At 40.3% G+C, this 24,750-nt stretch overlaps 1 protein-coding gene across 2 annotated transcripts; it reads left to right on the top strand.

Moving 5' to 3' along the window:
- Nucleotides 1–352: 352 nt before the first annotated feature.
- Nucleotides 353–22,862, top strand: VPS36 (vacuolar protein sorting 36 homolog). 2 transcript variants are annotated; one of them, XM_065419332.1, is made up of 14 exons: nt 353–448; nt 1,370–1,438; nt 7,037–7,107; nt 8,877–8,991; nt 9,616–9,705; nt 11,567–11,653; nt 16,090–16,122; nt 16,240–16,317; nt 16,869–17,003; nt 18,093–18,158; nt 18,809–18,873; nt 19,798–19,882; nt 22,610–22,686; nt 22,769–22,862. In XM_065419332.1, the coding sequence occupies exons 1-14, from the start codon at nt 353–355 to the stop codon at nt 22,860–22,862; spliced, it is 1,161 nt and encodes a 386-aa protein (XP_065275404.1). The 2 variants fall into 2 exon arrangements, with proteins under 2 accessions (XP_065275404.1, XP_065275412.1); XM_065419340.1 differs by having other exon boundaries at nt 353–421.
- The last annotated feature ends 1,888 nt before the right edge of the window (nt 22,863–24,750 follow it).

Raw genomic sequence — 24,750 nt, forward strand, 5'->3', positions numbered from 1 at the left:
GCATCCAGCCTCTCTCAAGAGTGTGTGTGGGGGTGACTCCCCCCCCATTAGGGAAGTGCCTATCCAGCTGCGGGGCCCGGCTTGGCTCCCGGGCCCATCTCTCCCGCGGTCGCCTCGTTGCCCGGCGCTCTCGGGGGCGGCTCTGACAGTCACACCCGCACTGGGCCGCGGGGGCGACAGGGTGGTTTGGGGCCCCACACGCCGAGGCCTGGCGAGGCGGACGGCGGCCAGCAGAGGGCGCAGCGCGCTGGGTTAGGACTCTGGAGGAAGCTACAGCCGGACTAGAGGGCGGGGAGGCGGCGGCTGTGGCCTGGTGGTGGCGGGGGGTCCCCGGCCGCTGTAAGGCGCCGCCATGGACCGGTTCGCGTGGGCCAGCGGCCTGCTGGAGATGAACGAGACCCTGGTGATCCAGCAGCGCGGGGTGTGGCTCTACGACGGGGAGGAGAAGGTAAAGGGAGCGCCCGGCTCGGGCCTAGCGGCGGCGGCCGCCGGATCCTGACACCCCGGCCCAGCGATCACCACCGGTACCCCGGGGAGGGGCAGCCGGGGCACCCCGCCCAGGAGCCCCCACCGCTCAGCTGGGCGCCGCTCTGGCGCTGGCTGCGCAGGGCCTCTGGGATGGGCCGAGTCCCCCAGCTGAGTGCCCCGGCGCCAGCCCTGGCCGCCCCAGTGCTTCTCTCTGCCGGTCGGGCTGTCAGCGCCTGCCCCCCTTCCAGCCCCAGCGGCTCAGTGTCCGGCGGATGGAGCTGGCGGTACCTGCACCGCTTTTACAGGCAGGAAGCTAGGTCCTGCCGGGTGTTTTTGATGCGAGGGTTGCTTTGTGGTAGACCAGGAACAAACACCCTCTCCCTTAGCCTGTAAAGTGCCTAGACGAAATGGAACCACCTGGTGGGTCAGGGAGGGGTTCGGACTGGACACCCAACGTGCTGCTTTAGTTTTTAACTCCTTTCCCTAATCACAGAAATGTAGGGCAGGAAGGGACCCCACGTTAGTCCTCTGTCGCATGCTGCATGTCTGCACTCCCAGCGGGGCAAAAAACCCTGAAACTCCAATAACCTTGTTAGAAACGTAATGATATTCTAGGGCGTTGGTACCATAGGGAAGGGAGGATCCTGCCGGGTTTCCTGGGGGAGAGTTTATACAGCTGAAAAGGAAGTTTGTCCATATCAGTGTTATCCTTTTGTAATAATTCTTTTTGTTGCTTCATCAACTTGGCTTGCTGTGCTACCAGCAAAAACAGGGTGTTCTCAAAATATTTGATTAATCAGGGTGATATATTATGACAATGTATAATGCTTCAAACATCAATGTTTACCCAGCTTGTTTGTTAAATTTGTTGTTAATTTAGTATCTGTTTTTTCTGGTCTAGGTAAAGTTTGATACTGGGGTATTGCTACTTAGCACACACCGACTGATCTGGAGAGATCTGAAAAATCATGTAAGTACCCCATCTGTTCTTGTACGTGGGTTGGCTATAAATTCCATAATAAACCATAGGTAACTTTTAGTGATGCGACTGTGCAAGAAATAACTAATTTTTCTGAGACTAAACTTTTTTCCTCCCTGTGTAAGTGCCTTATTCTCACAACATGGAAAGGCAATATAGTACAGGGGAGTTGCATCTTACGCGGGGGTTAGGTTCTAAAGTCAGCGCGTAAGCCGAAAATCACGTATAGTCAAATTACCCTTAAATCGCCCATAAAATACAGTATACTGTACATGGTTTTGTGTATACAACCCTGTACAGTAATATGTATAAATGTATACAGTAATGTACAGCATATAATAAAGAGTACATATGCAAAATATAATTTTACTGTATTTTTAATTACATAAAAGAGAGAGAGAGACGGAAGAATGAAAGAATAAAAAAGGAAAACAGTAAACCTAACCACTCACCATTCATCCTGGATATTCTTGCGAGTCTACGACAACAATGTTAATGGTGATACGACGACTATGACAATGGTGATGCGACGACGATGAATGATAACGATGATGATTAGTACAGCGCCCGTATGATGAACGATGAGACGATGAAGATGGGCGCTGTACACACTCCGATGACTAGTCTTCCTCTTCCCCTGACAACACTATTGGGGGGGTCGTCAGGGCTTGATGTCGATCCAGGAGATGGAGGTGACGGAGAGCTTGGATGACGGAGAGTGAGTCGTAGACGAAGTGGTTGGCTCTGGTTCAGCTCGAGAAGTTGATTGCGTAGGCTCATCTGCTGTTGGTTGTTTTTTCTTGAAAAACATAGTGATCGGCAACTGTCGCTGTTGTCTCTTGAGCTGCTCAAACATTTCTTGATATGGTCTCAAATTGTTCATAATACTATGTGTGATTTTGAGGCTTCGTTCCATAGAGGAATCGTATTCAGAAATTAAATCATTCAAGTGTTTTGCTGCTTGGAACACTTAAGCAAATTTATGAAGATTCCAACTTGCTGGCTCTTCCTGTTCGTCGTCATCATCTTCGTCTTCTGTAGACAATTTTATCAGTTCCTCTAACTCTTCGTTAGTCAATGTTTCTCTATGGCCCTCAATTAATTCTTCAATTTCTTCCTCAAGGATGTCGACGAAGCCATCACCGCCCACTTGCCTGGCCACCTGAACAATGCGTGTCACTTCTTTGTCAATGGTCGGGAAACCCTTAAAATCCTTCACACATTCTTTCCATAGGTTTTGCCAACATGCATTGACTGTTTCAGGCTTGATTGCATCTATTGCCTGTTTAATATAAGTGATGCAATAGGCAATGTTAAAGGACTTCCAACACTCCATCACATTAAGATTGGGATCAGCATCCATAGTGCTACGTATCCGTGAGAACGTAAGCCTCATGTATGTGGCCTTGAAACAGCGAATCACGCCTTGGTTGAGAGGTTGGAGGATGGAGGTGGTATTGGGAGGGAGAAAGATGACTTCAACATTGTTATGCACAAACCGGAGTGCCTCAGGGTGGCCAGGAGCATTGTTTATGATCAGCAACACTTTAAAGTCAACTCCTTTCTCTTTGAGGTAGCGCTTGACCTTCGGAATGAAACACTTGTGGAACCAATCCAGAAATAAGGCTGTCGTCACCCAAGCCTTTTTATTTGATTGGCGGAACACAGGCAGGAGATTTTTGTTCTTGCCTTTTAGGGCACGGGGATTTGCAGTCCTGTAGAGCAAGCCCGGCTTTATTAAATGCCCATACGCATTGCCACAAAACAACACAATCACATGGTCTTTAGCTGCTTTGAAGCCAGGGGCTTGTCTTTTTGATTTCGAAGTGTAAGTGCGGTTGGGCATTTTTTTCCAGAGGAGCCCAGTCTCGTCAGCATTAAAAACTTGTTCCGGAAGATAGCCCTCTTCTATGATTTTCTTTAATTGTTCGGGGTAGGCTTTTGCTGCCTCTTCATTGGCAGATGCAGCTTCACCAGTAGTCTGCATGTTTTTGAGGTTGAAGCGGTTCTTAAAACTGTTAAGCCAACCTTGGCTGGCTTTGAATTCCTTCTCATCATAAGGCTGTCCCTCTTCAACAGGAGGTTTGAACAGCGCATAGGCTAAAAGCCTTTTCTCGCAACGTGTTGCCATTGATAGGCACACGTTTACGGTTCATGTCTTCCAGCCATAAGTTTAATGCCTTTTCAGTCTTCACTAAAGTCTTATCACGCACCTGGCTCGTCACCTTAGCAGTTATTGGAGCACTTGATGCCACGGCTTGACGAATTTCTCTCTCTCGAATCTTGATGGCACGGATGCTAGATTCATTGCGGCCATATTTACGCGCCACGTTGGAGACTGATATACCGTCTCTCAATAAGTCCAACATAGCCAGTTTTTTCTCCAGCATTGGAACAGATCGCTGTTTCTTCGGTTGAGCACCAGATGAAGTAGTTGGCTTGCGTATAGGGGCCATGTTGTACGAAAAATACGTATCTTTAAACACTAGAATCACACTCAGCGCGGCGAGATGCTCACACTATGAGAGGCACGCAGGAACTGAGACTGACTGAGGGAACAGCAGATTCACATCTCCCATCTCACGCTCACTCCGGGGCATACGCTCATTGAGTAGAATGGTGGGTGGAATCGCCTGCACTACTGTATTTAAATTGTTATTTTTCTTTTCTTTTTTTGCCGAGTGCGTATAGTTGAATTTGCGTAAGTTAAATGCGCGTATGATGCGACTCCACTGTATGATTAACTGGGGTTGGAAATTTTAAGATAATTTACCAACATGTTCATAGCCCACTTAGTAACTTAGCTAGTTGCTCTTCAAATTCTTTCTTGGCCTGTTTTATTATACTTTTATACTTGAGTTGCCATAGTTTATGCTCCTTTCTATTTTCCTCATTAGGATTTGACTTCCAGTTGTTAAAGGACACCTTTTTGCCTCTAACCATCTTTTTTTACTCTGATGTTTAGCCATGGTGGCATTTTTTGGTCTCTTTCTGTTTTATTGATTTTCTGTGTACATTTAGTTTGAGCCTCTATTATGGTGTTTTTAATAGTCTCCATGCTGATTGCAGGCATTTCCCTCTTGTGACTGTTCCTTTTCATTTCTTTTTGACTAGCTTCCTCATTTTTGTGTAGTTCCCCTTTTAGAAGTTGGGTTTCTTTGGCATTTCCCCCCTACAAAAATGTTAAATTCAATTACGTTATGGTCGCTATTACTGAGCGGTTCAGCTGTCTTCACCTCTTAGACCAAATCCTGCATTCCAACTTAGGTCTAAATCAAGAATTTCCTCTTCCCTTGTGGGTTTCAGGACAAGCTACTCCAAGATGCAGTCATTTAATGTTTCTAGAAATTTTATATCTGTGTCATTTTCTGAGGTGCCATATACCCACCCAGTCAGTATGGGGATAGTTGAAACCTTTCATTATTATTGTGTTTTCTCCCTGAGCATTCACAATCACTATCCTGGTCAGGTGGTCGGTGGTATATACCTACAGCTATACTCTTATTGTTCAAGCACATTCTGCTTTTCTACTATCAACACTCACAGCTGAAAAAGGGCAGGGATGGGTAGTAAGATTTATTCTCTTCCCCAGCATACAAAGCAAGAGAGAATCTGAGGCGGTGTACTAAAAACTGTTATCCTTGAGACTGATCCCCAATTGTTCAAGTTGGTAGAAATCCACAACTCCTGAAGATCAAAATCAAGCAGAAGTATCATGATGGAAATCCCTGTCCCAAAAGCCCATTGTCACTGGAAGCATCTTCTTTAACAAAGCCCTAGAAGACAGGATAACAAGAAATTCTGAGGCCACCAAAAAAAAAAATCCTTATTTTGGAGTTGTTACTAGAATTCTGTTGTAAACCATACAAGTTTGCAAGGCTTTGGGTCACAGCCTTGAAATGTCCCTGAGAGCAGGGTATTACCAAGGAAGGGGGTCTTATGCCATAAATTCCTTTCCCATTTCCTTTTTCTCACCTTAAAAAGCATGAGAACAATGGGGGATGGAGCAACAAAACTCCCTAAAACTAGTCAAAATGCTGACAGAAATGAAAGTTAAACAGAGCTGATGAAGTCCTGAGTTCTGTTCATGCCCTGTCTCTGTTGTTTCTTTTTCACATGGTATCAAAGTAATGTTACTTGTAAACTTTATACAAGTATTACCCACAAAAATAACTATGTCAAAAGAACATTATTAAGGTTACAAAATCAAGCACTCAGTTAGGAAAGCCAGAATTAACGTTGTCTGTGCAATCTTAATTTGACCCCCTTGTGGGTATGCATTATGATAGTCTTTAAATACATGATGACATACTATTTTTTCCACAGTCTCTACTAAGCATCTGCAAACTGCGATTCTTCAAAAGCTTGTAACTTAACTAAGTATGGGTGGATTTTCACAAGGATGGCAAACGGCATATCTCCGACCCAAATTTCAAGTCCCTGTTCCAAAAGATAGGGGTCCTAGAGCTGTTTAAAGGAAAGGTTCCAGAATTTTTTAACATGGGCAAAACAATATATTTTTTCCATAACCTTGTTCTAAGAAACAGCCAAACTGTTTTGGCTGAAATTTTCCAAAGTAATTCAACCTGAGGGAGACAGCACAGAACATTTCAGCCCAAATGGTTAAAGTTTGGCAAAGTTATAAGCAGAAAACAGGGTCTCATAATGGGAAATGTCAGGCTACTTTAGTAATATCCCCACTGATCATTATTTTTAGATACTGCATCTTCTGTGAAAACAAAACTGTGACAAACAGCAGCAGCGTTTTATAGCTGCTATGTGGTCACGCACCATATGTATTTGGTCAGTACAGGAAAACACTGTGATTTCCAAAATACTAAATACTGAATTCTTCCTAGTTTGGTGCATAGCTGTGTTGTTCTAAGCTGGTGTTAATGAGAATGTTGGGCATTAGAAAATACATACAAATAAATTCTGTGATCTCAGACTCCCACTGCACGCTTAACCCAGCTGTCTGTCTGTATCGCCTCCTTTTGCTTCTTTATCAGAATATCTTATCAGTGGGGTGTAACCTGCAAGGAGACCTTTACACTTCTAGTCAGTTCAACTGTTTTTGGATTTAGGAAGTTAAAAAATGGGTTATCTACAAGAAGCAATTGTTACCTTTTGTCATTGTCTTTGCCTGCATGATGCCAGCGTGTAAGATCTTTGTAGTTGGGTCCTTGACTTACCTGTATGTGAAGCATCTAATTCTTTCTGACCACTCCACAAATAATAATAAATTTGTATACTACCTAAAATGCCTAGAAACCCAGTGGCTGAGATAAGGACATTGTGTCAGTCCTCAGTCCCTTTCTTGTCTGATTATCTAACAATTATAACTTCATGTTCACTTTTTAGTTTTCAGTTTAAATTCCTTTTTAAATAGTAGTGTAAAGATAATTTTCTATTGCAACCAGCATCATCATCTATATGAAATGGCTTTTGGGAGAACCTCCTACAAATATTAGCATTGTTGACTTTTGTTATTTATTAAGAGGACAAAAATGTGTTTTTTGTTTTGTTTTTTAACAAACCATTCAAGAAAATAACTAGAAATTAAAAGCTATTTTGTGTTGCTTATTCTAGGAATGCTGCATTGCTATCCCTCTTTCTCAGATTGTCTTCATTGAAGAGCAAGCAGCTGGGATAGGAAAAAGGTAAGGTGTGTGTGTCTCTATCACTTTGGAAGCTTAGGCACATAAGTTATGTGCCATTCTCAAGATCACACAAGAAGTCTGTGGTAGAGCCCAGGAATGTAACATAGATGTCCTGATTCACAATCCATGAGACCATTCTTCCTCTCTTACAATAAGATACAAGGATCAAATAGGGTAGTGTTTCCCAAACTTGGGACGCCGCTTGTGTAGGGAAAGCCCCTGGCGGGCCAGGACAGTGGGAGCCAATGGGAGCTGCTGGAAGCGGCACGGGCCGAGGGACATACTGGCCGCTGCTTTCAGCAGCTCCCATTGGCCTGGAGCAGTGAACCGCGGCCAGTGGGAGCCGCGATCGGCCGGACCTGCGGACGCAGCAGGTAAACAAACCGGCCTGGCCTGCCAGGGGCTTTCCCCACACAAGCGGCATCCCAAGTTTGGGAAACACTGAAATAGGGGAGAGGGTCATTATGAAAAATTGTATATGTGATACTTGATTTGCTAAATAATTGCCCTGTAATCAGTGATTAAGTTTGTGATTCAGTCTTCTGCTTAGTAGCAATGAATAATTGGTTTTATCTCACTTAATCAGCAGTGCCGTGGTGATAGGCTAATGTTCAAATTTAGGTCTCAGACCAGGTCTCGTGCTCTGCAAGGCTGGTTGGGGGTAGGAACCCAGCAGAGGAGCATACTGCTCAGTTCTCAGCAGATGTAACTTACACCACCATCTAACTGATTCTGAAGGAGAGACCAATAACTGGGGCCCTCTCACTTGACAGATAATTAGAGCAGTATGATACGTATGCAATAAGAGAGAAGTTAACACCGAAAGAAAAATAAAGCTTTTATGAAGAAGTTTGTCTGGTCTACATCTGCTTATGTCTGTGTCCTGGATGTTATAAGCAGATCAAATTGCTGCAGCCTGCAGGGAGACATTATCCCAGTATCCCACCATACACTGGGGCTTGTGAGATCTCGTGCTAGAGGATGTGACTAAATAAGAGTATTGACAAAATAGATATATTATTAAAGCTGGACAAGAATAATAGAATTATTGTGATGAAGTGAGATGGGCTATTATATTTGCTGAAACTGTGCTCGTTCATGAGTTGTTTTGCTGTTGGGCTTCATTCTAGACCCTGTTGCTTTCATGCATATGTTAGCCTGGGATGTTGGTTTTGGATGAATTCATATGCAAATTCTTCTGCTGGCACACATGGTGAGATAGGTTAAACATAATATCGAGACCTTTTTATTTCCATGAGAAAGGTAGTGTGTTTTGGCAGCAGCTATGAATCACTGTAAAGCCTTTGGGGGTTATGTTGCAGGTAGGAAGCCTTAATCAAAGGTACCACTTGACAGTTTGTAGTTCAATTTATTTTTCAGAAATCTTTGTTTGAACTTCTAATATTTATGCTAGATCACCTTTCTGAGAGTTGATTGTACCTGTGGTTTTTTATTAGTGCGGTTTTACATTTTTTTTATGGGTTACAGTATTTTTAATATGAAAATTCTAGTATAGAGATAAAATATTCTTTTTTATATTATATTATTCTATTATTAATGTTATTTAACGTACTTGACTTTTATGAAAATCCTGAAGAATTATCTGAAATGTTCTGAATGTAAAATAACCATTAGTTTTTTGGGGGCTTAGGTAATATAGAACTAGGTTAAGCTTTTAAACCTGACTTGAACAATTAAGAAATATTATTTTATAAATAAGGGATATATCTTTTTTTCCCCTCCTTGCTCTCTCCCTACACTTTCCTTAGTGCCAAAATAGTGGTTCATCTTCATCCAGCTCCTTCAAACAAAGAGCCTGGCCCGTTCCAGAGCAGCAAATATTCCTACATCAAACTTTCTTTCAAAGAACATGGTCAGATTGAGGTATGTGTACATACAGTGCAACCATATAGGTGGGATGTTTTGTCACAAATATTTCTGCTCTCCCTGTATTAGTGATACTATTAAACTTGCAGTATTTGCTGTGGAACTGTGTGTGTAGGAGGCCCTGTTGTCAATTAATAAACCATCACAACCAGCTAGCATTAACCCAAACTAAATGAATGGAATTACTCCATTGCAATTCCATCCACATGGCTGGATTAACAAAATCTCATGATAACAGTAAATAACTGTTATCATGAGATTATCTATAATAACTGGATTGCTCAAATTTATTTTTAAAAAATCACCTTTGGACAGATACTGAGCCTGGAAATTTCAGCCTCATTAAGTGAAAGTTTTGGAAAGTTATGAATGTCTGGAAATGTGTTTAGAATGGAAATAAGTAATCATGCACGTTTAACTAACAATTGTTACAGCTACCATTGAAATGTATATGATTGCATGGTCTGTAACATTTTTTATCCTAAAAAATGAAACGTCCAGCATAACTGTGACGTTATGGCATTTGATATTCAGTGGAATTTGTTTTGTTGATCACTGATGTTAAAAATACTCAAAAATATTCTACAAAACTTAGATTGACTTTTTTTTAAACATATGCAGTTCTATAGACGGTTGTCAGAAGAAATGACACAGAGGAGATGGGAGAACATGCCTGTGTCTCAGACCATTCAAATTAACAGGGGTCCACAGGTACTTATTAAATCCTTGATACTCTCTTCTGTATGTTAGACTTAGGTTCAGATCTCCAGTCTATTGTGTCCATTTTGTGCTGTCAACATAGCCATCGCCTACATCAGCTCCCCCCCACCTCTGGCATTCTGAGGTCAGAAAGGAGGCTTGGCAGAGTGGAACTCCACCATGGCTGCTTTTCCACTGGCATAAACTAGAGCTGTTCTCTTGCACTTCTCCCTTGTACTGGGGCTGAGTAGCTGGATGTCCTCACTGCATCTGAGAAGAGCTCCAACACAATTGGGAACCTGCCCCTTAGATTATGTAGTTAAATGCATTCAAAATAGAGTTAATGGTATTCTTGGAATGGCACAGAAGCGAGGAAATTCTAATTTATGAGTGAGTATGGTGTTTGGTTTGATGTGCCGTTTGTAGTCTTTTAATTATGCCTAGGTATTGAAACTCATGATGTAAAATAATCACATTCTGTGTAGAAACTTCTACAATATGAGACACACAAGGAAGATGAAGGATGGAGTTTCAGCCTTAATTTTACCCTTTCTTGGTTTTGTGGGTTCTAGACTCTTGACATTGCTTTAATATAGTTGCTTGGAGCCTGTGTGCGTCATGTGTGAGTAGCTATGATTTAAATGGACAGTTTTGATTATTGGGAATATCTTCAAGATGTGTGCCTGTTAGATTGCTTTCCTTCATCTGTTTCTGTATTTTGAAATTATAAACTCTTTGGGAATATCTGTATTTGGAAACTGCTGGTGACATTTTGGGTACAGCAATCATATAAATGAGTTACAGCAGGGAGGATGGTGCTGTTGTCAAAGGTGACAGAGAATAGGAGGGGACAGAGAGAGTTGAATTTGGCAATGTTAAGTTTAAGTTGCCCATGAGACCTCTATGAGAAGATGTTGAGACTGGCTGAAATACAGATTGGATGGAAGTAGGTCAGGAATGGAAAGGTAGATTTGCACATATCTATGTAAAGGTGGTAGTTGAAGCCACGTGCGCGGCTGAGATTGCCCAAAGAAAAGATGTAGACCAAGAAAAGGAGGGGATCAAGGACTGAGACTTCTGGGACACAGAGAGTTGGAGAATCTAAAAGAATGAGCAGAGAGATGGTGAGAGAACCAGGAGAGGATGGAAACTCAAGGGTTTGCAAGGTTTTAAGGAAAATACTATTGAGTGTCAAAATCAATGGGGAGGACAAGGAGAATGAGGGTGGAGTTAGAGACCTGGAGGCTAGGCCAGGAAGAGGCTGATAAATTTCATATGACTCTCCATTTAGTAAAAGGATATCACCCCATATGTTGCATGTATGTGTCACATACTATTTGTATGACGCACTATCAATAAATGCGGTGAATGTCCAACCTCGTACCCTTCTAAATCTCCCCTCAGGGAAACCTATTCAGACTGTGATGGAGCAATGGGGAGAACAACTTCCTAAGTCCAGGATCCTCACTGAAAATGCTCTACCTCTAGGCTTGCTCCAGTTAGACTAGGGAAGCGTCAGTTTGAGCATCCCAGCTTATCTCTACTGTCTGTCTATCATACAAGAGATGCTATGTTCTATATCATTATACTAACAGTTTAAATAGCGTGTTTGTCATGTAGTATTCTGTAGCAAATCTATATTCAGTGTATTTTTATTATTTGTAAAAAGTTGTTATAGATAAACTATGACCTTGATTTAAGGAATGTTATTCAGGAAAATGATCTACAATACATCTAATAACAATCACTACATTTTACTTAGTTCTTTGTGGGACATTTTCCTCTGTTGTAAATATAAACTCTCTCACAGGGAGGTGAGAGAACTCTTAACATTTCCTTCCTTTTCTTTTCTTTAAACTATTTTCTTTTGCAGGCAGGAAGAATAAGGGCTGTAGGAATTGTAGGTATTGAGAGGAAATTAGAAGAGAAGAGAAAAGAGACTGACAAAAACATTTCTGAGGTAAATACTGCTCAAGTTTCAAGGTCAGCCACCTGCATTCTCTCAGACTTTTTCTTCTAGATGCAGTGGGGTACTGTTTCATTGTAGAGAGTTTTAAAACTCTGAACCGATTACACGTGTGTAACTTACAGTTATGTCTGTTTAACTGGCTTATCCCAGGTGTTTAAGAATATTTCATTTAAATGCTCCCTTTCAAGAAGGACATTCATTGGCGCCAAATGCTTTCTGGGTTTATGGATTTCAATACAGTTGAAAGGCAAAGTTCAATGGCCTTTCATCGGGGGAAGCAGAACAAAGAGCCTTCTACAGAAAGGGACCAGTCCAATAAGACTATTCTCTTAGCAGGTCTAATTATGGATCAGTTGAAGATTAGGTATTCATTTACCAGGTGTATTGTTCAAAGGGGGTTTATATATGTAAATAATTATTACACAGTAAATGTATCTAACAGAAATTCATATTTTTAAATTTTAATTTGAGTTTATAATTATGCATGGCAAAGTGTTCAATAATCAGATGTCACAGTAATTTCTGCAAAAATATTGGCCAAAGAGAAAACAACTGCTTCTCCCAAAAACAGTTCCATAGTTGAATTTGAGATATTACATGTACAACAGAAGCTTATTCCTCCCCTCCCCACCTCATTCTCTTCCTCTCCTTAAAATCCTTTCGACCAGTGTTTCTCAACCTTTTTGATACAGGGACTGGCTTGCTGCCTTCCTCAACTGTGTCAGGGAGATCTCAGGGACTGGTACTGGTCCACAGACCAGTAGCTGAGAAACACTGCTTTCAACACTATATCTAATGGAGCAATCCCGAGATTGCAAATAAAGAGAAGATTATACTGGTTTTGTCACAGTAATAGAGATGAATTTGAAACATCAAGAAGTCCTCATAAATTAACTATAACAGTTTCATTCAGATGGCAACTGTTTGTATCACAACATTGCAAAATAAAAAAAAGACCTCATGGATCCAGTTTACAGGAAATTTGTACCTGCTTTGTGAACACTTTTACGGTGATCTTTCAATTATTACTAGCGTTAAAGGTTGGTTTTTTTGTTTTTTTGTTGTTTGCTCTGTTTTTCCGCCTATTTATGAAGCAGGTAATGAATGAAGTTACTTGTGTATATAATTCAAAAGGTATTGTCTGGTTATTTTTTCCTCACTGACTTTGTCAGAGAGTAAAAGAAATCCATTTGTGTGAGTTGTATGAGCAAAGGAAAAACGTGATTTGTGAAATCCTGCCTTCCCCCAGCTTTAAATGTTATAAATGACTTAATTTCAAAAGTGGTGCCCTGGGTTCCACGAAAAGGTTTCCTGCATCTGCTGTTCGCTGCTGATAAGAATCCAGTTCTTTAGCCTTTTGTTTATCTGAGGAAGTTCCTGTTAGGTGTGTGCACATTCCCCTTTGTTTCCAGGCCTGCCCTGAGTGAATCGGTCAGAGGAGGAACTATACACAACATGCTATTTATTTAGCTAAGTCAAGGATTTTTTTTTAATGGGTGATGTTTTCATGCATGTTGTTGAGATTGGAGTTAAACCAGTAAAAGCCTGGATATAAAAGCTTTTTGTTTGTTGATATTAAAATTCAATATGGTAGAAGCTCCTTAATTCATGCTAGTGCCTGAGAGACACATTACGAATTTACTGAATTTGGCAAATTATCAAGTATGTCAACAAATACTTTTAAAAGAAAAGACACTGTATCACAAATATCTGTGCTCTGACAATGGTAATTCATTATTCTATGGGAATATATTATAATTTCTTTAACACTCCATATTAAATTTTTGCCAAGATGTATGGGGAGTGATTGTCATTTGACTACAGTAACTCCCCACTTAACGTCCTCTCGCTTAACATTGTTTCGATCTTACGTCCCTGCTCAATTACAGAACATGCTCCATTTAAAGTTGTGCAATGCTTCGCTATAACGTCGTTTGGCTGCCTGCTTTATCCACAGCTGGCAGCCCCCCATCAGCTCCCCTACGCCCCCCCCACAGCGCCTCCCGCCCACCGGCAGACCCCGCAGACCAGCACCTTCCCCCGCCTCCTGCCCGCGGCAATCAGCTGGCTTGCAGCATTCAGGAGGGAGAGGGGAGGAGCGAGGACTCGGCACGCAGGCTCCCCCCTCCCTCGCCTGCCTCCCGAATGCCACAAACCAGCTGATTGCCACGGGCAGGAGGGAGGGGGGAGGAGCGAGGATGCGGCGCACCTCCTCCTTCCCTCCCCTGCCTCCTGCCCATGGCAATCAGCTGGCTTGCGGTGTTCAGGAGGTAGGGGAGGGAGGGGGAACCTGCGCGCCGTGATTGCCGCGGACAGGAGGCAGGGGAGGGAGGGGGAGGAGCGAGGACGCGGCATGCGGAGTAAAGGGGGGGAGGGAAAAAGAGGCGGGTTAAGGGTGGGGGCTTGGGGGAAGGGGTGGCGTGGGTGGGCCGAGGGTTGAGCTCCCTGCCCCTGGTGCTTGCAGAGTAGGGGAAGCTGCCGCTGCTGCTGCGCAACATGCTTCTCCTAGCCTACAGCACCTTCAGCCTCCTTGCCTGCCTCATTGTCTCCAGTGCCAGTGGGCTGTGCCTGTGTGGGGTAAGGCGGGGGCACCTCCCAACTATAGTACTGTACTGTATGGCAAAAAAAAATATCCCTGGAACCTAACCCCCCCCATTTACAGTCATTCTGATGGGGAAACTGGTTTCACTTAAAGTCGCATTTTTCAGGAACATAACTACAACGTTAAGTGAGGAGTTATTGTATGTGGACTAGCAAGAGACAAGCTGGGTGAGGTAATATCTTTTATTGGACCAACTTCTGTTGGTGAAAAAGACAAGCTTTTGAATTACACACAGAACTCTTCTTCAGGATTATCAAGAGTCTACTGCGTAGATCTTTAAATTAAATAGAAGCCATGCTTTTGTTACCTTCAGATTAGACTATTAAATCATTGATAGCTTGGGACCATAGGCTGGCTACATTTGCGGTCTGTAGAGGTGTTCTAGCTGGGTTGCCCTCTTTATAAAAGGGAGGTGCTGCCCTCACGGATCTAGCTGTGATGGTTCTAGGGTTCTGGGACTCCCCACATGCATTCACACACACACTTGGTCCAAAATAATCTAAATTAGTGACCACCTGGACACATTGCAAAAGCCATTTATTAGAGAGATTTTGAAGGAGGGTTGAGGGTATGTCCCTGAGAGGGTAAAAGTGCCTTTCTGTGGCACTGATATATTGACAGGCTAAATTCACTTTTTTCATGTGTATGATTACTTTTATGCTGCTGGGTGGTCATTGTTATGTAATTGTAAGTCTGCTTACTTGTTAACACACTGAGAGCATTTGTTTGTTTTTTATTGTTGAAATAAAATATGAAAAAAGTGAAAGGCTTATCTGGTGTTATGTGCTCCATATAGCAATTTTTATATTTGAGAACGTCACAGCTTTATTAAAGTAACTTGTATTTTAAAAATCCTGAAATAAATCATTGTCCTGTGATGGAAATCCAAAATTTTACATGTTTTAGTGGAAAAGTTCCATAAAAGTTCATTGTAGTAAAAATCTGATACTTTATAGAAATATTTTAATTTCCCCCTGCTTTTATCAGATCTAGCAAGTATAGCTTATATCACAGGTACCTTTTATCTAATAATCCATCTCATAAGCCTGATTTCAAACAAGCCTTAATTGGGATCTTGTTTTGTGTCAGCATAATTTAGCTCAGTTAGACATCTATGTACCTAATTGCTTCTGAGAATCAAGTATTTAGATGCATAAATTTCCCCCACAAATAATTTTCAAAGCTTTATGTCTTGTCAATTCAGAGTGGTGTGAAACGAACCTAGCAATCCATCTCCCTTGTTATTTCCAAATAAACTGTGATCTTGCCTGCTATCTTAGCAACGCCTACTGATAAAGACAGAATTGTGATGTCACTATGAGCATTTCCACAGTTGTACTGTGGGCTCTCCACTGGCCAAAATTAGATTATTGGTGTGTGTGTCTATGTATATAGGTATGAATAAAAAAATACACCTAACGTTTTTAGGAAGAAGGGGTAAACTTGATAAATTAAATTAATTTCAACTCTCAGTACTTTATCTCCCAGCTCTGTTATTTACATTTTGTAAATCAGTATTAAGTAGAAATTAGTATGTGTGTTCCATGCAGGAAAACATAGAATTGTTTTACTTTCCTGTATACTTTCTGTTGTCCTTGTCTTGTCTGATTTTGATTATAAGCTCTCTGGGAAGGAAAAGTGCCTGTTTGTAAACCAGAGCATGAATTTCAAACTCTAAACAGTTTGAAATGAAAACATGCTGGTCTAAAGCATTAGGTGCCCTAATATTGTTCAGAATTCTTGGAGTTTGGGAAGATCATTGGAAAAATTACTTCATTTAATTTCTTTAGGCAGACTATATTATAATGTCAATTTTTCATTTTAGGCTTTTGAAGATCTCAGCAAGTTAATGGAAAAGGTATGGGATGTGACATTTACCAGCACATCTATCTACATTTATAACAGTTATCTAACTTTTAACCAACATGTCTGAATACACTGCTGAAATCTGACATATTTGTGTGTGTTTTGGTAGGCTAAGGAAATGGTGGAGTTATCCAAATCAATAGCTAACAAAATTAAAGAAAAACAAGGTGACATCACGGAAGATGAGGTAAATATGCTTTCTTTCTAGATTTGACAAAAAAGTATTTTGTGAAATATCACTGTGTAAACTAAACAGCTATTGTGATGATATTCATAATGTAAGTAAATAATATTTTACTAATGTCCCGTTGTTTCTTAACTTTTATTTAATGAAAAGCTTTCTTTATACAATATATCCGAGCAGTGGGGAGAGAAGACAGTCTGTCCGTCTGAGACCTTGTTTCAAAAATAACTAGTATGAAGTGATTACAGGATGTGCATGTCTCTTCCCCACTTAGTTTACTTTAAAAGGGGTCAGAAATGCTGGCTCCATTAACTAGAAGACGACAATTTTCTGGTTTTCTTTTGGAGATTTCAGTGTCCCTTATAAATTTCTGAAGACTTGTGTACAGCTTGCCACCATTTTGATAAATTTATATTCTGCCCAATAGTTGGCATTGTGTTTTTTCAAATCTCCCAAAAGGCATTGAAGTCTACTATAAAAATAAAAGTGTAAAAGATTTTTTTTAAAATAGAACTGTGAAATGACTGATGCAACTTACTTTTCTTTTTATGTAGACTATCAGGTTTAAGTCTTATCTGTTGAGCATGGGTATAGCTAACCCAGTTACCAGGGAAACACATGGATCTGGCACACATTACCATATGCAACTGGCAAAACAACTAGCTGGAATACTACAGGCACCACTAGAGGTAAAGCACCTGAGATACTCTTTTTGTGCATGTAGATGAGTTTTTAATGCAATGCATTTCAGTATCATAAACCTTGACAATGTCTCTTTTCAAGATCTAAGACTTCAGTAATGCAACCTCCAATTCAGCTTTTAGAGGAGTCATCATTTTGCCTTTTAAGAACATTTATTCTCTTTCTCAGCAGAAATATCTAAAAGGAATTATGGGAATTTATATCTGCAGTAATGATTTCTCATCTTCCACATAACAGAGTTTGTGTGATAGTTCTTCATAGGTCTGAATTAGCAGTCTCTTTTCCTGGCGACTGTGGCTACAGAATTTACCCCTTGCCACAGAATTGTGCTTCTGAATCTAAGCTGTTATTTTAAAAAATATGTTTCTGATCTATATGGTTGCAATGCTAACTTTGAATAAATTAATAATCCATAAACCAATTAAGAGTTGTCTTCCTTGACTCAAAAGTATGAGCAGCCCCATTAAGCACAATGGATTGCTAACTCTGAAACCTACAAATAACAGTTTCAATGTAAACTTCATATATATCACTGCTATAATGCTGGCTACTATACAGATTTTATTATCAATTTTTCTATTTAATTCAATAAAATTTCAGTTTTTAATTTATCTGAAGCTTGCCTCTTTGAAAAAGAATGTGCACATTCAATATGTATGTGAAACTCACATACTATCTCTTTAGATTTTTTTACCTTACATTATGACCCTGTAAGTTCAAAAAACAGAAGCTTGATAAATTGGTTAATAGATTTAATATAATGAAATTCCATGTACTTTTACTCTAACGTGTATTTTAACCTTGAAATAATTCACAATTCTTGAATTTTAGAATTAGTATTCTGCAATTTGAAATTATTAAAGAAAATTACAGTTTGAACACTGACCTATATTTTAGATATCATTGGTCTTGTCTGTGTAGGTTTTTAAATCAAGCTCATAGTTTATCTTCTCTGCTTTAATATGTCACGTGTTGCTTAAAACTTTCATCCATCCAAATGTTTTATTATATGCAAAATAGTGTGCTCTGTGTTCTAGGTTAATACTATTTCACTTATTGGCCTCATGTTTCCACAGGAACGAGGGGGAATAATGTCACTTACAGAGGTGTATTGTCTAGTAAACCGGGCTCGGGGATTGGAGGTAAGGGACTGATTCTGTGGTATTCTTTGACAAAATCTGCTTGAGAAGGTACTTTAAAGAAAGAAGTGTCAAACAAATCTTTAACTGTCCACCACATGCAGTCCAACTGCTTAAAATGATGGATGAATTGCTGTTCTTGTAATGGAAAATGGAGCTTTTGGGTGTGTGGGGGGGGAGGTTCTCCCTTCCCTTCTCCCTCCCCCTGCTAATATTTAATCTTTGGCCATCTTCCATAGTATGTCATTCTGATGTGCCACTCCTGTAGTACCAATAAAGGAGGATGAGAGCTAGCATAAGAAAATGAAACATACAAAAACAGGCAAAATAACAGGAGGGACAGACACAGAAATAATAAAAGGGGGTGGGGGAACCAGTAATCAAATAAATTACCTGAAGAGAGAAGTCATGAACAGAGTAATGTAGAGAAGAATAAGAAGAGAACAGAAAATGGAGTGTAAGGGTGAGAGAAGGCTGCAGGACATGGGGTGGGGGGGAGGGGAAGATGAAAGGCGAAAATGCAATCGTGCACTACATCGTTGCTTGTTCTGTTATTTTTTTCATCTGTAGTTGTCTGTTTTGCTTCTGTGTGTGTGTGATACTGTGTATTTAACATGTAAAATGTGAGTAAATATGTTCTTGTTTTTAAATAGTTGCTCTCTCCAGAAGATTTAGTAAATGCTTGTAAGATGCTAGTGGCACTGAAATTACCCCTAAGGTAAGAGTCCTTCATGTGCATTTCTAAATAAATTGTCAACTGTGGACCCTTGAGTCCCTTGCACAGACACAGTCTTGTGAAATGCCTTACCTTCCAAAATCCATTTTAATGTAAAATGTGAACCTATTTCTGTGTGTTACTTAATCTTCTAAGAGGTCAGTCAGTATTCATTCAATTTCCTTTAAGTTCATAAACATCACTTGTCTGTTGATCCAACTTACAAGGACCCTCTTGCTGTACTTTGTGAGCACCTTGCACTCTTTAATATATGTTTATCCTCATAACACCCCTGTGAGATAGGTAAGGATTGCCTCCATTTTAGGAATGAGGAACTGAGGCACTGAGAAACTAAGTTATTTGCCCAAGGTCACACAGGTAATGAGGAGGGAATTGAACCCAGATTTCTAATGTCCCAGGGTTGCACCCTACCTATTGGACCATCCTTCCTTTCCACAGATGTGACCTTCAGAAATAGTTTCATAGGGTCTTTCTTCAGGTGCAGTTAATAACACTAACACATACATATGTCCACCGTTGTTTTACAGCATGAACAGAATTTACTTACGTTTCATGCAAAACTAAATTATGTGATCCCTAAAAAATACAATTTAAGTTCTTGGGGTTTTATCTGCCAAACGTATATTTTCAGGATGTGAAAATAAAACCACTTTGGTGCATCGCTAATATCTTTGTTCACTTTGTTCAGTTAATTATTCTTCTGTTTTCATTTGTGAAGATTCAGCAGTTGATTTTTATGTTGTTCAGTTTCGCTTTTTCAATTTTTTTCTTTTAGTTATTACAATAGATTGGTTGACATGTTATCACGTTAGATGTATGAAACTAAGAGACTGCTAAAATACACACGTTTTTCCGTTGTTGATTTGCAGATTTGGGTTTTTTTGGTCTTTTCCCTTTGATTTTTAGGCTTCGTCTATTTGACAGCGGTGTAATGGTGATTGAGCTCCAGTCCCACAATGAAGAGGAAATGGTGGCTTCTGCTTTAGAGACAGTATGTGAACTTCATTTCCTCCAGTAATCTGTCTGTAGGGAAACTTAGACACATTAGGTGTAAAACTTGAGGTACAGGATTTCCTTTTGAGCTTTTGAAATACAAAATTTTCCACTTCCAAAATCCTAAAACAATATTTTGTACTTAAATAGCATTTTTCATCTTCAGAGAGCTGTACACACATTCATCTTAGGGCAGGTCTACACTACCACTTAAGTCACTCTAACTTACATCTCTTAGGGATGTGAAAAACCCCGCATGTCTGTCCCGTCCCGTCGTGTCCTCTCCCCCCCCCCCCTCCCCCCCCCCCCAACACACACACACACACATTGTCCCCCGTCGGCAGAGCATGTCTACACCAGACATGCTGCGCTGATGTAGTGCTGTAGTATAGACCTGTTCTAGATCACTGTTCACTCCTCAAGGAATAAATCTCTCTTGTCAGACTTCATTACCTTAAAGTCCTTCCCCAAATCTTTTGCACAATAGGAAGAGTTTATTTGATGGCATGGTATTTGGCCCATACATTAACTAACTAAATTGGGCTTCAGACTGTGTGTGGTTTGATTGAAAGCAGATATTAAATGTAGGTATGGAATGTGTGCTTGTTTTTGCTTTTATACGGTAACAGAACATAGTATGTGCAATATATATTTTACATTGAGTTTGTTACTTTGAGGAGACTGCCTGTGTTAGAGGGTACTGCATAGAGGTAGCTTTGATTCATTAAAAAGGGGTAGTAGAGCACAATATAGTTAGCCGATACTGGTTCTGATCCATTTTGATACCTGAAATGCTGTTACTGCCACATCATCTGCTGTGTTTCCCTTGCATGTTATAGAACATAGCACACACTCTTAATTTTCACAAGCTGAGAAGGCTACATGTTGGTGTTTCCAAAAGAAAATAGTCCTGTCAAATTAGAAAATTTAGTGCTACCAGATGCACCTTTGCTCTTGAGACTTGACATGGACTCCTCAGAAAATGTATATAAAACCAAATGTGCAGAACAATGTTCCTTCATTAAAAGGGACACTTTTAAACATCAAATACTTTTTCAAAACAAATGCCATAGCTATAATGCAGATAACACCTTTGATTATTAAGACTGAAATATTTAAATTCTGATTTCTTTTAGGACATTTCATGCATTTTTGTTAATTTTCTGCATTTCTTTCAAGAAAATAGACTCATTGGTTCTCCTTTTGTTTTTAGTCAATTTTATGGTGATGATGTATTAATTTGTTGTCTTCAGCAAGTGTGCTCAGCATTGTAAAAAAAACACTGTCCCTTCCTCAGGCAGCTTTAAGCAGACACATGGACATTATAAATAAGGTCAGACACACAGTGGAGAAGGTGGATTTATCACAAAGTGGTGTCGTTTTTTGACATAACACTAGGCTTCATAGACAAATATGCTGTGAGGAACGGACTTGAATTAAGAAAGATGGATGTCTTCCAAGAAAAGGAAGCCTCGGGGATATAGGCGTTGAAGAAGACACAAGTGGGATAAGGTTGCAAAAGGAACAGGAGTGAGGTGTGGGGGGGGGGGGGGGGGGGGGAAGGTGATAAGGGGGAAAGAAGGTAGAAATGATATTGGAAATTAGTTAGGAGCACACTTGTGTATAGCGTTCCAAGTGCAGTAAGATACAGTAAGATTGGTTTTTGAGGGAAGATGAGAGGAAGCCAGTGTGGGGTTTGAAACAGGGGCATGGAATGGTTTGAGTGGCAGGTGAGGTAGGAGAATCAAAGGGGTCAACAACATAGAAGCTGAAGTCATTTGGGATAGGTGGTTGGGAAGGAAAATTATAATGACCCAGGGGTCATATTAAGTTGTGCATCTACTCAGTATGCTCTGTGTTTCACCCCTAGGTTTCAATGGTTTAGCTTTACCACATCTAAATATAGGGCCTACTTTGATATGAGAGTCTGTAAAGGATAACCAACATAATTAGAAATTGCAATGGATAATGCAGAATAAATCCCTCAAATTATGGGGGTCGCAGGAGAAGGCATGTATGTGTGGGTGTGGAAGGCTGCTTGAACCTACAATAATGGAGAAATATAAGGACAATTCATTTGAATGAAAACCTGGCTTCTCTTGGGCCTGCCAAAGTCCTGAGACCTAATGGAATGCTGGTTTTCACAAGTTAGTACCAGCAGTGGGCTTTTTGAATTAATTAATCCCAATTCCCCACCTCCTTCTGGGTGACTTCAGTTTCTAAACTGAAGACCCTCCGACTTTGATGCCTTTCATTTCCTTTTCCAAACTTCATTGTTTACAAAATCACTTAGGGAAGACTTAGTGTGACTGTGCTTTATAACTATTGATTGCACAAGTATATTGCTATTTATGGGCTATTTTTTCCCTACCCACTTCTCCCAAGTTATCTTTACACGTACATGTACACATACACACACACACGAAAAAGAGACACACGGTTTCATTTGTTTGACTAGTTCCTATCCTTTTCTGCGTTCTTCCTTTTTCATACTTAGCACACTTCTGGAACGCTAGATAGTGTATTGGACGAAAATTGCTTATTTTTTGTTTTTTAAACAAAAATGCAGATAAAGCAGTAGTCTTCACTAGGTATTGGTTACCAATTTGTAACAGTTAACCCTCTGAACTGAGACTGAACTAAAATAATGGAGAAAATTCTTTCATTCTGTAGTAGAAAGGAAAAGATCAACACTATTTTAATGCCATGCTTTTCTCTCTGATAGGTATCTGAAAAGGGTTCTCTTACAGCTGAAGAGTTTGCCAAGCTTGTGGGGATGTCTGTTCTTTTAGCCAAAGAGAGGTAACTATGATAATTTTTAATAACTCCTTGATTATCATATTGCCCTTACCAAATATTACAAATGTTCTTTCTCTTTCTTCAGGCTGCTTCTAGCTGAAAAGATGGGCCATCTTTGCAGAGATGATTCAGTGGAAGGCTTGAGATTCTATCCAAACTTATTTATGACACAAAGTTAACGATATTGTAGTTCATGCATGTTTATCATGTAATGGTTGAACACAAGAGAGCAGAAGGGGGAGCCCTTCAAATGACAGATTTTAAGATTTTTGCTTTGTTAATCAAGACAGTGGTGAATATTGTGATGAAAAAGCTTTTTCAGCTATTTCAAATGCTGAGTGGTCCTATTTGGAATGGAGAGGAATGTTACAGAAAGTAACAGGAATCATGGAGTCAAAATCATCTGATCTCAAATTGGCAAGCTGACATACACGTAGTCAGCGTAAGTTTTACTCTATAGTCCATTTATCTTTTTACTTCAGGAGAAGTGAGATGATTTCACAAGAGTTAAAGTGGAGGAAATATCCTTTGTGGTCTGTTTGCAAAGGGAGACAGAACATAGAACACTGTCATTTACTGCATACAGATGATAGCAAGGAAATAGAAGTGTGTACATGCCAAAGCAAGCTTCCTCGCCGTACTCTCCAACTTCAGTATATTTTGTGTGTCTGTGAGTTCAGATCAGAGACATATATCCATAGGGATGAGAAATGTGACATGGTTTATGAATGTTGAGGACTGAGGAACAAATCAATATTGAATGCTCCCTTTTCCCAGGAACTATAAAAAATTTTCCTAGCAAGGATCCCAAATTTTGGGAGTCGAAGCCCAGGGAATTCTTTATAGATATAAATGACCTGCCTTAATAGAGACTAACCTATGTTATGAAAATCTGGAAAACATAGTGTTTAATGTGTCATGTCTAATGCTAAATAGACAAGAAGTATTGTGAGTGCAGAGTTCCTCCTTTCTTTGCTCTCCCTCCCCAAAAAAGCTTCATTATGTTGCTGTTTGTGTGTGCTTTTGCCAGCTCCTTTAGATAGTGTTGAGGGAAAGCAATTATTCTGTCACTGCATCCTGTCCAGCAGCATAATGACCTGTTTTTCCTTTTGCACTTCTAAAGAAAAGTCATTGATCAAAGCTGCCTACCATGTGTCTGTCTTGGAGAGACGGTTTGTTAACTTGCATATCCTTAGTCTGCAGAAACCAGTGTTTTAATATTAAAAGGAGGAACAGAAAAACCCTCATGTTTAACAGTCAAGATGTATAAATCCTTTGGTTTTACCTATGCTGTGGATTTACAGAATTCAGTTACACAGCCCTAACTTTCTGTAACCTCTGTGGATTTGTTTATTAGTTATATGTTTTAGAAGAGCTAAAGTTACATAGACGATGGTAAGTGGCGTCAGAGGCCCACATGACTTAAGCTTCCCACATAACCAGTTATGATATATTATTGCAGAATTCAGTTCAAAGTTTGGATGAAGACCGCATTGATGTAGCTTTGAATTAAAGATATGGCAATAATAATCAGATGGAAGTTAAAAGAAAGGAAAGAGAGAGTTCTTTTAATTGTCTGAAAATATTTCTAGAAATCTTACAATATCACCACAGCTTGGTCAAGGGCTACTCAGGCTCATGTTTTTGATAGAGGTATGAAAAGTTACTGTTTACCTGTTTGTTTTCCCATGTACCTCTGCTTTAAATTTGCCTTGGTTCCTCTCCCACACCTTCATTGCAGACTCTTGTAGGATGCTCATTTGGAGCGAAGACATGCTGTCCCCTAGTACATTTCCCTAGTTAGCTTTTATGCTGTGCTCTCTTAGGGCACTGTTCTCCTTGCATTTCCTCAAGTGGAGGGGAGCCAAAACTCATTGATCAGGCAGGGAAAGGAATTACACGGGGAAGAACTGGTACCAGGGCATTCTCAATGCTCTGTACTGTCTCTGCAGCAGCTTTGTAGGGATCCAGATTTACGGGTGGGGAAGAAGGGACCAGTTGAACTCCACCACATTCTCTTTTTTCACCTCCCCCCAGTAAACAGGACAGATCAGTACAAGTTACTCC

This window comes from Emys orbicularis, chromosome 1 (genome assembly GCF_028017835.1).
Source record: "Emys orbicularis isolate rEmyOrb1 chromosome 1, rEmyOrb1.hap1, whole genome shotgun sequence".
In the NCBI taxonomy this organism is placed as follows: Eukaryota; Metazoa; Chordata; order Testudines; family Emydidae; genus Emys; species Emys orbicularis.